The 13,593-nt window shown below is 44.7% G+C and overlaps 1 protein-coding gene across 4 annotated transcripts in view; it reads right to left on the reverse strand.

The window, feature by feature from the left end:
• The window catches only part of klhl13 (kelch-like family member 13), a 280,287-nt gene that overhangs the window by 204,644 nt on the left and 62,050 nt on the right, over positions 1-13,593 (reverse strand). The window contains exon 1 of one of the 4 annotated variants that reach the window (XM_038774152.1): positions 11,395-11,490. The exons of the other annotated variants lie outside the window; for them this stretch is intronic. Coding sequence (XP_038630080.1) covers positions 11,395-11,459 — 65 coding nt within the window. The 5' untranslated portion in view covers positions 11,460-11,490. Of the gene's footprint in view, positions 1-11,394; positions 11,491-13,593 lie in introns of those variants that run through there. 4 annotated transcript variants of the gene reach the window in all.

Genomic DNA, 13,593 nt, shown 5'->3' on the forward strand with positions numbered 1-13,593 from the left:
TCCCACAGTCCAAAGATGTGCAGGTTAGGTGGACTGGCCATGATAAATTGCCCGTAGTGTCCAAAATTGCCCTTAGTGTTGGGTGGTGTTACTGGGTTATGGGGATAGGGTGGAGGTGTTGACCTTGGGTAGAGTGCTCTTTCCAAGAGCCGGTACAGACTCGATGGGCTGAATGGCCTCCTTCTGCACTGTAAATTCTATGACTTTGGAGCTGTGAAGCAACTGTGCTGCCCCAGTCTTTGCCTGATGTGGTGTGAATATCTCAGATAACCAAGGAGCGAAGGATAGAATTGGAGCCGCCTTATCCTTACACACCTCTAAAGTTCAGTTCACATAAACACATATTACAGACCTCTAAACTGACTCCTAAACTCATGCAACACAGTTTCTCTCTGCTTCTAGATACAAGTGAATCTCCACTTGATGCCCACCACCTGACTACAATTAAATACTCAATTAATAAATAAATTAATGCACTTAATTTAGATCCGGGGCAATTTGGCCATTGCCAAGGCTGAGGAACCATCAATTATACTGATGGTGTTTGACCAGCTTAAACCCTGGCAATTACCCTCCCACTGCTTTTCCAATTTAAAAGCAGCATGAGCTTTCATGGACACATCACTTAGGGGTTACTGGAGAACTGACATAGGTTAAGTCCATTCAAGGGAAGTAAGTCACTAAAAGATCCTCTTAGTGGCATGCAACTCGGAAAATGCAGAAGCACATTAGCTCCACAATTTATTGTAGATTGTGCACGCAACAAACAATGTAATTCAAATATCGGTCATTTTACTTCTCATGCAGCTCAATTAATGCTTCGTGAATCATTGTCAGCTTGGCTCAGTCTTGAGTGTGCTATCCTGTGCCATGAAGCTAGCAGTTCAAGCACCACCTCAGCACATTGTTCAGAGGCACAGTCGTTTAGATTAGATGCCAACCCGAGGTTAAAAACAGAAATGCTGAAAATATTCAGCAGATCAAGCAGCATTGGTGGAGAGAGAAACAGATTTAATGTTTCAGATCAATGAGCTTTCATCATCAGGACATCAGTTCAAAACACTCACCTCTGTTTCTCCACAGCTGCTGTCAGACTTGCAAAGTACTTCCAAGCAGTCTGTTTTTATTTCCGATTCCCAGCATTAGCAGTATTTTGCTTTTGCACCAATGTTAAAATGAGGCCATCGGTCAATATTAAAGATCTCATGGCACTTTTCAAAGATTAAAAGAGCTCTCCTGGTCTTTGTGGCTAATGTTCCTCTCTAAACTAACACTGGTGCTTGTGGAATCCTGCTGTGTACAAAAAAACGACAAGTTCACCCACGTAAAAACACCCATGGAGTTTGGCAGATGTGCTACATAAATGCAAGTCTTGACCTATCCTGTCGTCTTTCTTCCGTGAAAAGCAAAAATCAACAACCTCAGCCACTTTATACAATAACACAAAATAACCACAGATTTAAACCATGTTGTGTCGGCAACTACAATGGGAACAGATAAAAAACAAATCTGAGCTTGTGCTTATAACTGCATTCTTACAGCTTCATTCTGCAGGGTGTTTATTTAATGAAAGTCACTGTAGCCTTGCAGCAAAGCGAGAAAAATACAAATAATATTACTTGAAAGCAAACTGCTTTGACCATTATAGTAAACAATCAGTGAGGTGGTGTTGAGTTCAATGTGCACTAGAAGCTGGAAGACTGAATGGAAATAGCAATCAATCATAACACAAGATCAGGTCAGTCTATCTATTGTCATAAACACTTGGAATGTGTCTGTCACTGCAGACACGACACTATGTAAAAGAAAAAAATAAACAAATCATAGTTCAGCAACCTTTTAAAAAAAAACACAACTGGAAAAGGAGAATTGAAGAGTCGCGTCCTGCCGATTTTTCTAACCCCGAGATAAGATGCAGAGCCAACCCCGCTGCTAATCTGAAGAAACTGCTATCAGTTTCTGATTAACTTCACTATATATTTAGAACAAATCCCACTGTGACTGTCCGAGGTACAAGTTAGCAGGCAAGCATCGCAACCGTACTCTAGACCAGTGTCAGGTTTGTCACAGACACATTAGTTGGATGTCTTAAAGCTTCAGATATGAACCAACACCCTATGATGCAGTTTGCATCTAAATAGAAATGGGCGGGGGCGGGGGGGGGGGGGGGGGGGGGAAAGAGGAGGAGGAGGCAAGGTTTAATCAAATAGAAGTGCTTGGTTTGCAACCATGGAGTCATCAGCAGGTGTAACAATGCTTGCCAACACGGTTAGAGGTGTTTTTGCTTATTGGGAGCGAGCCTTGCAGGCAAGCCCAGCATCCACTTGTTAAAGTTTTTCCAATTAAGGGGCGATTTAGCGTGGCCAATCCCTGGGGTTGTGGGGGTGAGACCCACACAGACACTGGAAGAATGTGCAAACTCCACACGGGTAGTGACCCGGGCTGGGATCGAACCCAAGTCCTCTGCGCAGTGAGGCAGCTGTGCTGGCCACTGCACCACCATGCTGCCCAAGGGAAGCATCCATTAACCATCCCTTACTTACCTTTGAGGTGGTGGCGAGCTGCCTTTTTGAACCATTTCGGTCCACACAGTGTAGGCACACTGATAAGTGTTTTTATTCTGTGGTGGTTTGATATTGGGAGGCTAGCTCAGCCATTTCAGAGGGCAGTTAAGAGTCAACCACATTGCTGTGGATCTGGAGTGACATGAACGCCAGACCAGCTAAGGATAGCAGCTTTCGTCCTCTGAAGGATATCAGTGAACCAGGTGGGATACTACCACATTTCCAGAGTTTCATGATCATTATGAAACTTGCATTTCATCCGGGATTTTTAAATTCCGGGATTTTTAAATTCTGGAATTTAAATTCTCCCAGCTTCCGTGTGGGGAATTGAACTCTTATCACCAAAGCATTAGTCCAGGCCTATGGATTACTCGCTCAGTAACATTACCACTATGCTACCATCCGATCAGGGCATGCTATCTATTGATTATCCAGACCTCCTTCTACCATGTACCATTTAAAAGCATGAGGAGCATGTTCAGTATGTTAGGCAGGCATTCCGATATCTTAGTAATGTCAACAAATCTGCTGTCCCACCTGCAAGCAAGGTCTGCCCCCCAAATCTTCAACTACAGGTGTCAGTGCCCATGAGCGATCTGACCACCTCTGTGCATTGCTCAATTGGCCCTCCACCACTTCTCAATTGGAACCATTCCCATAGGTAAACCCATTGGTGCCAATAATGAAGCAAGGATAACAATTTTTTTTTAAATGAATAACTGGCACAAAGCATCAAAAATGTCAACAGAATAAATAAAGACATGACTGAAAAATGGCCAAGTTCGTTGACTTGCTCATTCTCTTTCAATCAACTGGGTCTCCAGCAGCTCTGAATGCCCATTTCACATGGACGTGCTTAAAATATCAACATGCTTTAAAGTTGGGAGCAGTGTGCAGAAATTCAAATTGCCCCACTTTAATATCAAAACGAAGCTCCTTCCCAAATGGAGCTTGAAGCGCCACTGGCCCCAAACGGAGAAATTCAGAATCAGCGCACAGAGAGTGAAAGCTCCATTCTTGCCCCCTCAATGAACTCCGAGAACAAAAGGTCAAGTGGAAAATCTACGCTTGTGATCCTGAATAACTGATTTAGCAAAGCCAGCCACGCCCCTCACCTCAAAATATTTTTAATAGTCATGACAAATGTTTTTTTTATAAATTTAGAGTACCCAATTATTTTTTCCAATTAAGGGGCAATTTAGCGTAGCCAATCCACCTACTCTGCACATTTTTGGGTTGTGAGGGAGAAACCCACGCAGATACGGGGAGAATGTGCAAACTCCACACGGACAGTGACCCAGAGCCGGGATCGAACCTGGGCTTCAGCGCCGTGAGGCAGCTGAGCTAACCACTAGGCCACCGTGCTGCCCTGTCATGAGAAATGTTAACTTTAAAGTCATGCAGACTTAATTTGGGAATGGGCAAACCAAAAAAAACCAGGACTGCTCCCCTGGGAGGCCTCACATAAATCTTGCCCATTGTTTCCAAGATTCCCAACCCCGCACTTGCCTCGATGGTGGCCAAGGCAGGCGATATTGGCCTGCATTAAACGGGTGAACTGCATGAAGGTGCCCGTTTGGTGCCCCACAGCCTGCTGATACTCAGGGTAAGTGAAACTGATGTCTACAAATCATGGCTGTCTCTTCTCTGTTGGTACATGCAAGCTCCTGGTGCATATGCCCCGCCTGTTGGTTGCCCAAAAGTCAAACTTGACCTCATTAAATCTAGTCTTTCACACCTTGCCTCAGCTCCTATGCTAACAAGTCTCTCATTGAGCAATTTCCAATCACTGTCCTTCTCCAACTTTCAAATCTTTAAAATATTGCTAATTTTACAATATCCTCAACAATCTGCAAATAAATGACTCATCTTATATGAAATAAAACAGCGGAACTTCAGTGTTTATTCCACATGCAAGAGCAATTTGTACTGTGAATGTGAATTTACTCCAGCTCTACAGCATTACCTGCTCTTTCTTAAGCTCCTTCTTCAGTGATCGAGAATCTCAGTGTTACTGGTCAAGGGTTCTGTGGTTGATGAGCCCGAACCTGGAGCCGCATCTTCAACAGCACACTTAGCAAGTTTTGAGGAGGTGGAATTGGTCTTTGGACTTTAGATCGCAGGTATTCATTTCTCAAGGGCCTTTTCCGGGCCTCCTCTTGCTGTCGGGTGTCTTCGAAGAATGCTATCCCTTCAGTCAGGAGGTTCCTCCAAGTCGCTCTCTTCTGAGAAAAGGTGTCCCTAGGCATTGACATCAAAGTTGCATTTCTCAAGGTAAGCCTTTCAGGGTGTCTTTGAGGTGCTTCTTTTATCCTACTCTTGTTCAGGCCGCCTCCCATGAGATGGGCGAAGATAATTTTCTTTGGCAGTCGGGACTCTGACACCCAAGCACTTGGCCGGTCCAGCGGTGTTGGTTTCAGATGAGCATGGCCTCGATGCTGGTGCTCTTGGCTCCTTCAAGGGTACTGATGTTAGTACACTGTCCTCCCAGCTGGGCCGTCAAAGACTCCCGTCCTTAGGTGTCCACAGGAGGCACACGCGGCTTGAGTACAAATTTTAGATCTCCACATAGATTAGCCTTAGATTAGGAGGTGGCTTCCAAGGTAGGGGAAATGTTTCCCTGTTGATCTTGCTGGAAAGAGTGCCTGGATCTTCCCCTGGGGCATGGAGGTAAAGGACTTGAGTCATCATGAGGTTGAGGCTGAGATCAATTCTTCGGTATGCTCCTGCGAAAGTTGGTATGCTCCTGCAAAAGTGTCAAGCATGGCTTGGAGATTCTCTTCTGAGAGTGGAGATGGCGACGAAGTTCCATGAGTGGTGTCAGTGTCATTTCTTCTTGGATTTCAACCTGTTGCGGTTGAAAGGTTTCCATCCATTCTGTAGATGGTGTCCACTCCACTGGTGCCAAGGACAGAACCCTCTTGAACGACAGAGAAAACAACAGCCTTTGGCAGAAGCAACACTTCAAAGAATTCCTAAACCATAATACAATCATAAATGAAGACAGGCTTGAGGAAATCCCCCAACTACTCCCTATCAAAGCTGATCTTGGACTCCCACCACAGGCCAATGAAGTTGAAGCTACCATTAATCACATGAAGAATGGAAAAGCCATAGGAGTGGGCAGGATTCTAACCGGGAGATTTTCAAACTTGTATAAGAGATCATTCATCATCTCCATCAGCTGTTCTTGAAAATCTTGGTCAGAGACAAAATTCCCGTCGACCTCAGGGATGCTGTCATCACCATCATCTTCAAGAAAGGAAACAAAGCGGATTGTAGGAACGACCGAGGAATCACCCTGCTCTCCATCACCCAGAAGGACATCGCCCGAATCCTCGCTAGCCGCCTTCTCCCAGTCTCTGAAGAAATCTTTCCGGAAAGCCAGTGTGGTTCCGACCAAACCTTGGAATAGCGGACATGATTTTCACTGCTCGGAGAAATGCCAGGGGCAACATCAAACACTCTACATGCCCTTTATCCATTTGGCCAAGGCTTTTGACTCAGTCAATCGGGAAGAGTTATGGAAGAGCCTGTCAAAGACCAGCTGTCCAAAGAAATTCAAGATCATCTGACTCCTCTGTGACAAGATGTTGGCGATACCCTGGAAATAAGATGTAAACTTTTGAGATCAAGACTGGAGTCAAGCAGGGATGTGCCATTGCCCCCATCCTTCTCTTCATCTTCAGTGCCACTATCCTTCACCTTTCTTAAGCTAATGCCATATCTCCAAACCATAAACAAATTAAAAGTAAGTGAATAAGGTTAAGAATTCTATACCAAGTTTTATTTAACATGCTATTTATGGGCTTCGGTGGGGAAAAGGAATAATTCCAATTTAAAACAAAATTGTGTGCTTAGTTTTTGAGATGCTTCATGGGCTGAATGGTGGATTAGTTTGAAACTACTGAGCTAAAAAGCAGGTTTGAATTTCCAAGAAAAAGTGCTTTCATTCAGCTCTACAGTGTGAAGAAATTCAAGGTGCATAGACACTAGAGTTAGCTTTGTTCTTCGAATTGCAAGCTTTTAATTTGTCCACCCGAGTTAAATGGTTTGTTTATTGTTAATCAAAGCCAAGATTATATGAACATCGCTATTACGATCGCAGACCAGACCCGAACAGTGGCTAGGATACTGGACAGAAACCAGAATATTTTATTTTAGTTTGGAAGACTGTGACGAAAGGAAACCTCGCTCCAGGAGTGATTTCATTCAGAAACAACCTTTATTACTAACAAGTGTGAAAAGATCTTTAAAATCATGCAAGGTGGTGAATTGGCTACTGTAAATTGCCCCTGAATTGGAAGAAGTTTATTTTTAAGTAAATGTTGAAGAATTCGCACACACGCACACAGTCGGCTGGGGCCAGAGGGCACCCCGGTGGGGTCACCTTTACGACCCAGGGTACCAGGTTTAAATTGGGCAGTCAGCTGCATATGCAGCCACATGGCTGTCTTACCAGCTGTCTCTCAGACCTGCCAGAAGCCCCCCGGCCAGCGGCACAGCTGTTGGCGAAGTATGGTGATGCTGGGCACTGTCTCCGTGCCCCCCCCCCCCCTCCCTCTCTCTCTCAACAGCCATCGCAGCAGGTTCACTATTTGTGAGAGCATACGTGCACCATACTGTTGGGGACTCGGCCCATTGGAGGTGGAGTATCATGGGTGGGCCCACTAATGACATGCAAACAATGTTGCAACTACACGTGGCATGCGTTGCACTGACGTCGTTTTCGAGGAGGCAGAGCATTACGATTTGGAGTCAAACTAGCGTCTGCCACGATTTCGGCGTCAGGAGGTATTCTCCACCCAATCACACACCCTGATTTCGGTGTCAGCCAACGGAGAATCCTGACCAATGTATCTCATTAACTCCACAGGGAATCCCCTTAATCTAAAAGTAACTCCATTAGTCCAAGCTTTGCTTAATAAACTTGCTTAATACGACTTAAAATAAGATCCGAGTGGCACTGTGTCCCCACTCCTGAAGGTCAGAGTCTGTTCCCAAAGGTCAGAATGAGAGTTTGTGAAGTACGAGACGAGTTTAGTAGTTAAACTCAAAAATCATCTGTGTTTATTTTCCTGGGCACATTACCAAAAGGGTGCCTAGATTTCCTGGCATCAATAGAAATTGGTGGAGAAATGAGTTGAGATATACCCACAAAAGACAGCCAAACAACCTTGGGCAAAGTTAGCAAAGAGCCCAAATTGTAACTTTGCAAGGATCTGTGGCTTGCATGGAGCAGAGGTAAGGCTCTAATTTTCTTCTAATAAATTTAGAGTATACTATTATTTCTTTTCCAATTAAGGGGCAATTTAGGATGGCCAATCCACCTAACCTGCACATCTTTTGGGTTGTGCGGGTGAGACCACCCCCATGCAGACATGGGGAGAATGTGTAACTCCACACGCACAGTGACCCAGGGCTGGGATTGAACCTGGGAGCTCGGCGCCGTGAAGCAGCAGTGCTAATCACTGTGCCAGCATGCCGCCCACACAGAGAGAAGGCTCTAATATTGTAGTCCTGATATCTCAATAAATGCTTTCAGCAAGCAAAGCTCTGCACAATGAATGGAACCTTCAAATTCAGTCCACCATACGTCACACTAATGGCAGAGAGATTTCTGTGAGACAGAAACTGATTTATGATCACGACTGATCAGAGTTTCTCACCCAGCGGGAGAGTTACATTCAGCCTCCATTACTAAGCAACTGATCCTTTTCATCCCTTAGTTGGAGCAGTGTACCAATGTTCACGCACATTAGATGTTGACTGCAGCGGGACCCAACTCAAGCTGCTTAATGAGCCTTGGTGCTGTACCACTAATTCCAGAATGAGTCTTTTCAATTGAGGGTTACAGGAAATTAATTGTGGAGACAAATGGAACAATTTCTGACATGCAGAGCAGTGTGCTGCAGACTCAGAGGGTTAGTAATGGGATGTACAATTAATGTAAAACTCGAAGTTCATTTTGTTGCATGAAGAGAAGTAATGCTGATTTGTCATCACTGTCCTCTTGCTGAATTCATTACTTGTTTCAAGAGGTTCTTGTCCATTGACCTTTCAATTTTGGGAATAAACTACGTATGTATGCTCAAACCAGTAAATATCGGAGAAGGAAAAGGCATAGAACCCAAGTGTCACATGATAGGGGATGCAGATGATCTGCAAATTCCACAAGTCTAGATACCATTAAAAAAAAAGACTCGCATTTCTGCAAGGTCTTTCATGAGTCCAGGGGTGGTCATTGAATCCATCTTTCTGACTCGAGAAACAACAGTGTAAACACTGAGCCAGGGAATCTTGGAATCCACTTTACAGCACAGACGCCGGCCAGGCGGACCATCTGTGTTTCCAATTCGTCCCAGCTCTAGTTTCTGCCCCACCTTCCTGGAAATTTCACCTTTCAACAACATATCGAATTCCCTTTTGAAAGTAGAATTTGCATCCACCATCTTTTCGAGAGGTTCATTCCAAATTGTAACAGCTTGCTATGTCAGGAGATTCCTCCCAAGGCTCCCAATATTTCTGTTCCAATTATCTTAAATCGGTATTCCCCAGTTATCGATCCATCAAAACCCTTCATAATTATGAACACCGATATCAAATCCCTCATCATCTTTCTCTTTCGGAGAACAACCCCATCTTCTCCAGTATCGCCACAGAACTGAACTCCCACATCCTTGATCAGGAAATCTCTTCTGCAACTGCTCCTCGGCCCAGACAGTCACACTAAAGTAAAGAGCATCCACTGACAGTTATCAGCTTTGGCTTAGCTAGCAGCACTCTGAATCAAAAGGTTGTGGGTTTAAGTCCCACTGCAGGACTTGAGCACAAAATCAAGGCTGACACGGAGGGCATGTTCATGCTGTTAGAGATGCCATGTTTCAGACGAAATGGTGAACCGAGGCCCCATCTGCCCTCTTGAGTGAGTGGCATCTTTTCCACTTTTTTTCATCTTTTCCATCAGGCTCACTTGAGGAAAGCTGCGCTCCAAAAGCTCATGATTCCAAACAAACCTGTTGGACTCGAATCTGGTGTTGTAGAACATTTGTGGTCAAGTGTTTGTTGCAAGGGGCTTTTCACAGTAACTTCATTGCAGTGTTAATGCAAGCCTACTTGTGACAATAATAAAGACTATTATTACGTACTTCTTTAAATATAGGATTTCTTGTTATTCTTCCATGAATAAGCTCAACAGCACCTAATCCCACACTGAAAAAAGCTACATAAAACACAAAACAGGACGAGGAATACAAATACAAATTTTGTGAAGAGTCTTGCAATTAATTCCAAAGATTGACCACCATCAGAGTGAAGAAATTCTTTCTCATCTCAGTCTTAAATGTCCTAACACTTGCCTGGATGAGTACAGCTCAAACAACACTCAAGAAGCTCGGCACCATCCAGAACAAAGCAGCCCACTTAATGGGCACCCCTTCCACAAATATTCAATCCCTTCACCACCAAAGCACAGTGGCAGCCGTGTTTACCATCTACAAGATGCACTGCAGGAACTCACCAAAGTTCCTTAGGCAGCACTGACCAAACTCACAACCACTCCCATCTAGAAAGACAGGAGCAGCAGATACCTGGGAACTCCATAACCTGTTTGTTCCTCTCCAAGTCACTCACCACCCTGACTTGGAAATGTATCACCATTCCATCACTGCCACTGGTCAAAATTCTGGAATTAGGGCAACGTGCGGCGCAGTGGTTAGCACTGGGGACCCGGGTTCGAATCCCGGCCCTAGGTCACTGTCCGTGTGGAGTTTGCACATTCTCCCCATATCGGTGTGGGTTTCACTCCTACAACCCAAAGATGTTCAGGTTAGGTCGATTGGCCACGTGCTAAATTGTCCCTTAATTGGAAAAATAATTGCGTACTCTAAATTTGTTAAAAGGAAAAGAAGAAAAATCTTGGAATTGCCTCTCTAACAGCACAGTGGGTGTACCTACACCCCAGAGACTGGAGCGGTTCAAGAAGGCAACTCACCTAACTGTTTTCTCCCGAGTTAAAAAAGGAAACTATATAGGAGCTCAAATTTGAGAAATAAACTCTATTTCCTCAAAATCTAATGTTACAATTTCAGCATCTATCTTTGAAAAAAACAGCTTCCTCACTGAGCAATCTCGTTCTGACAAAGTCACTGTTTTGGATTCAAGTTGCATTAGAACATTCTAACTGCTTCCTTGTGAGGTGACATGTCCATTGGAAATAGGCAATGTAGAAGCTCTGGAGGGGGTATACTATAGATTGTTAAAGTCTTCATCTCAAGAATCAATAATAATTGCATTCGGGTAGAATTCACCCGACAGTTGTTTGGAAAATTTTTCATTCAAATCTAATGAATCTTCATTTTTAGTGCAAAGAATAGCTTTTAAATAACAAGCTGTACCAAATAATTGTTCCTGCCATTTTGACACATTTAACCAATTCCATCATCTCATTCACCCCTCTCCCAAACCATCCCGTCTCTCCTCCCTCCCATGTTATCCCCATGTTATTCCTTCGATCCGAATCTTGCCATTTCATTCCTCATGGGGTAACTGGATGTCTCCCCCCCACTTTTGGTCTCTACAAAGCCCCCTCCACCCACCTCACCCCACCTCTCCCTTTTTCTCGCCGGCACAAACCACTGCCAGTCAAATAACAATCACATATTCCAGTCCTCCAAGTGTAACATGTGCGGCAAGGCATCGCCCAAGTAAACCCACCAACCAATCAATACAGTCCAGACAAACACCGAGCATTATTACAGATTGATGGGAAACTGTGCATATTCACTGGAACGATCTTCTAAAACAAAATCAAGTTAAGTTTGATACTTACTCCCCAGAGTTACCTGCCATTTTTGACAAAAACGGAAAATTCTTGAACACATAAACTGGTATCATACAGTCAGGCACGCATGGTTGCCGAGTGACAGCTCGCAATACATATATATTGACATTGAGATATAAAAAGCCTGCTGCAGTATGAGCTCAGCAAGTCATTTTCTGTTGCTAATCTATGAGGTCACAATGGATGTTACTGGTTTTAAGCTGGTTGTCCTGCTGGCACCATATCTACCACTGCACTGCACGGGTATAGCTCATCCTTGCTGCCCGTTAATTGATACGGCAGTTCACAATTATGGCAGCAGAACACACGATCCATAATAAAACTACGATTCCAATTTGCTGCAAAAACTTGTAAATACATGGATTTTCTTTTTCAGGATTCCTGCACACAAAACAAAGAAATGAACACGGTGATCAATTTCAAAAAGGAGCTTGCATTCATATGGTGCCACACACAACCTCAGCACATCCAAAAGCCCTTCACAGTCTAGATGAAGCAGGAGTACTTTGTTTTAAGTGCAGTTGCTGTTGTGATCCAGTCAAACATTGTAGCCGACTACACAAGCTCCCACATACAATGAGATAACCGAACGGATCATCTGCTTTTTCTCAAGTGATATTTGGCAGTGTTTGTGACCGTATATTTACACTGGAGGAACCTACTGATTTACAGGCCACACCAGTATTGACAATGATGCATCAGCACTATCCTGCTCAACTTAAACCATGCAAATATATGGGGAGTTTGGGGATGCTACCAGTGTCCTAAACGGTGTGGTAAAATGGCCAATGGCCTGAATCTTAGGCCCGATACAGAATTGGACACTTTATATTAAAGCCGCAGTCAAAACCACACACAGGCCTGATAGAAAGTCAAACAGCCACACTCGAAACCACTGGACAGAAACAGGTAGCTAGGGCTGTAAACAGGACATCGGAAGACAACCGGCCCCACTCTAATGGATCAATTTTTGTGGACTGCCCAGATGAAGCCTGACTTTCTGGCACCTAGATTTCCCCTATATGGGATAAGGTTACATGCAGACAATGCACCCAAGGGTAGACCACTGGAGAGGGGTGGTGGGGGGGGGGGGGGGGGGGGGAAAGAGTTCCTGATGCCCTGCAGAGGTGCCAGTCGCGTGTTGCGATCCCCACCCAGCGACGTCATTGGCTGAGGGCCAGAGAAACCTCTAGAAGAACGCAAAGAGGGCAATAAGGACAGCTGGGCACCCTCCCCAGGTAAGACGACGCAGAGGCAGCAGAGAAGACCCGACGGCACACCAGAAAATGAACGGAAATGGCGTGCGAGATACACCTTCGCAGACATGGGCCTCGAGACAACGGAGGTTTAGAGGATTGGACCGGCAGCTCGATCCAGTTCATCGGCACAGGTAGTATTAGAATCTTGAGCGGATTACATTTGGTATAATTTGGGAGAACAACTGTTTTATTGTGTTTGTGAATAAATTTGGGTTGAATCATGGACCTGTGATTTTCCATGGTTCATTTTGCAAATAAGGGCACCTGGGTAAAAGGCTTTAATAATAAACTGGTCGAAGTGTCTGATAATTGACAGAGAACACCGACCAAAGGGACAGTAAGTGTTACCAGTTGCAGAAACTGGAGTTCAAGGTATTGGAGCTCGAGCAGCGGCTGGAGTTAATGTGATGCATCCGCAAAGCTCAGAGCTACGAGGATAGCACATTCAAAGAGTGGCCACACCACAGCTGAAGAGCCCAGAGGCAGCAAACGAATGGCTGATCACCAGGCAGTCCAAGAGAAATAGGCAGGTAGTACAAGAATCCCCTTGGGTCTTGCTCACAATTCAGATTACAGCTTTGGATACTGGTTGGTCCCTTGGAGGAGTGAAGTCAGAGCCCAGTTTATGGCACTACAGGTTAACACCTCCACCCTAACCCCATAACCCAGTAACCCCACCCACAGGAGGGGCAGGAAGAAGAAGAGATAGTGAAAGGATATGAGATTCGGTGGATGTGCGTGTGTGTGTGTGTGTGGGGGTGGGGGGGGGCGGGAAGAGTTAGATCAGACAGATGTCGTGGTCTACCTTGGTACCAGTGCCTTCGGCAGGAAAGGGGAAGAGGCCCTGAAAGCAGATTTTATGAAGCAAGGAAGAAAATTGAAAAGCAGTCAAAGGTTGTAATCTCTGGATTACTTCCAGTGTCATGTG

Source organism: Scyliorhinus canicula, chromosome 17 (genome assembly GCF_902713615.1).
Source record: "Scyliorhinus canicula chromosome 17, sScyCan1.1, whole genome shotgun sequence".
Lineage (NCBI taxonomy): Eukaryota > Metazoa > Chordata > Chondrichthyes > Carcharhiniformes > Scyliorhinidae > Scyliorhinus > Scyliorhinus canicula.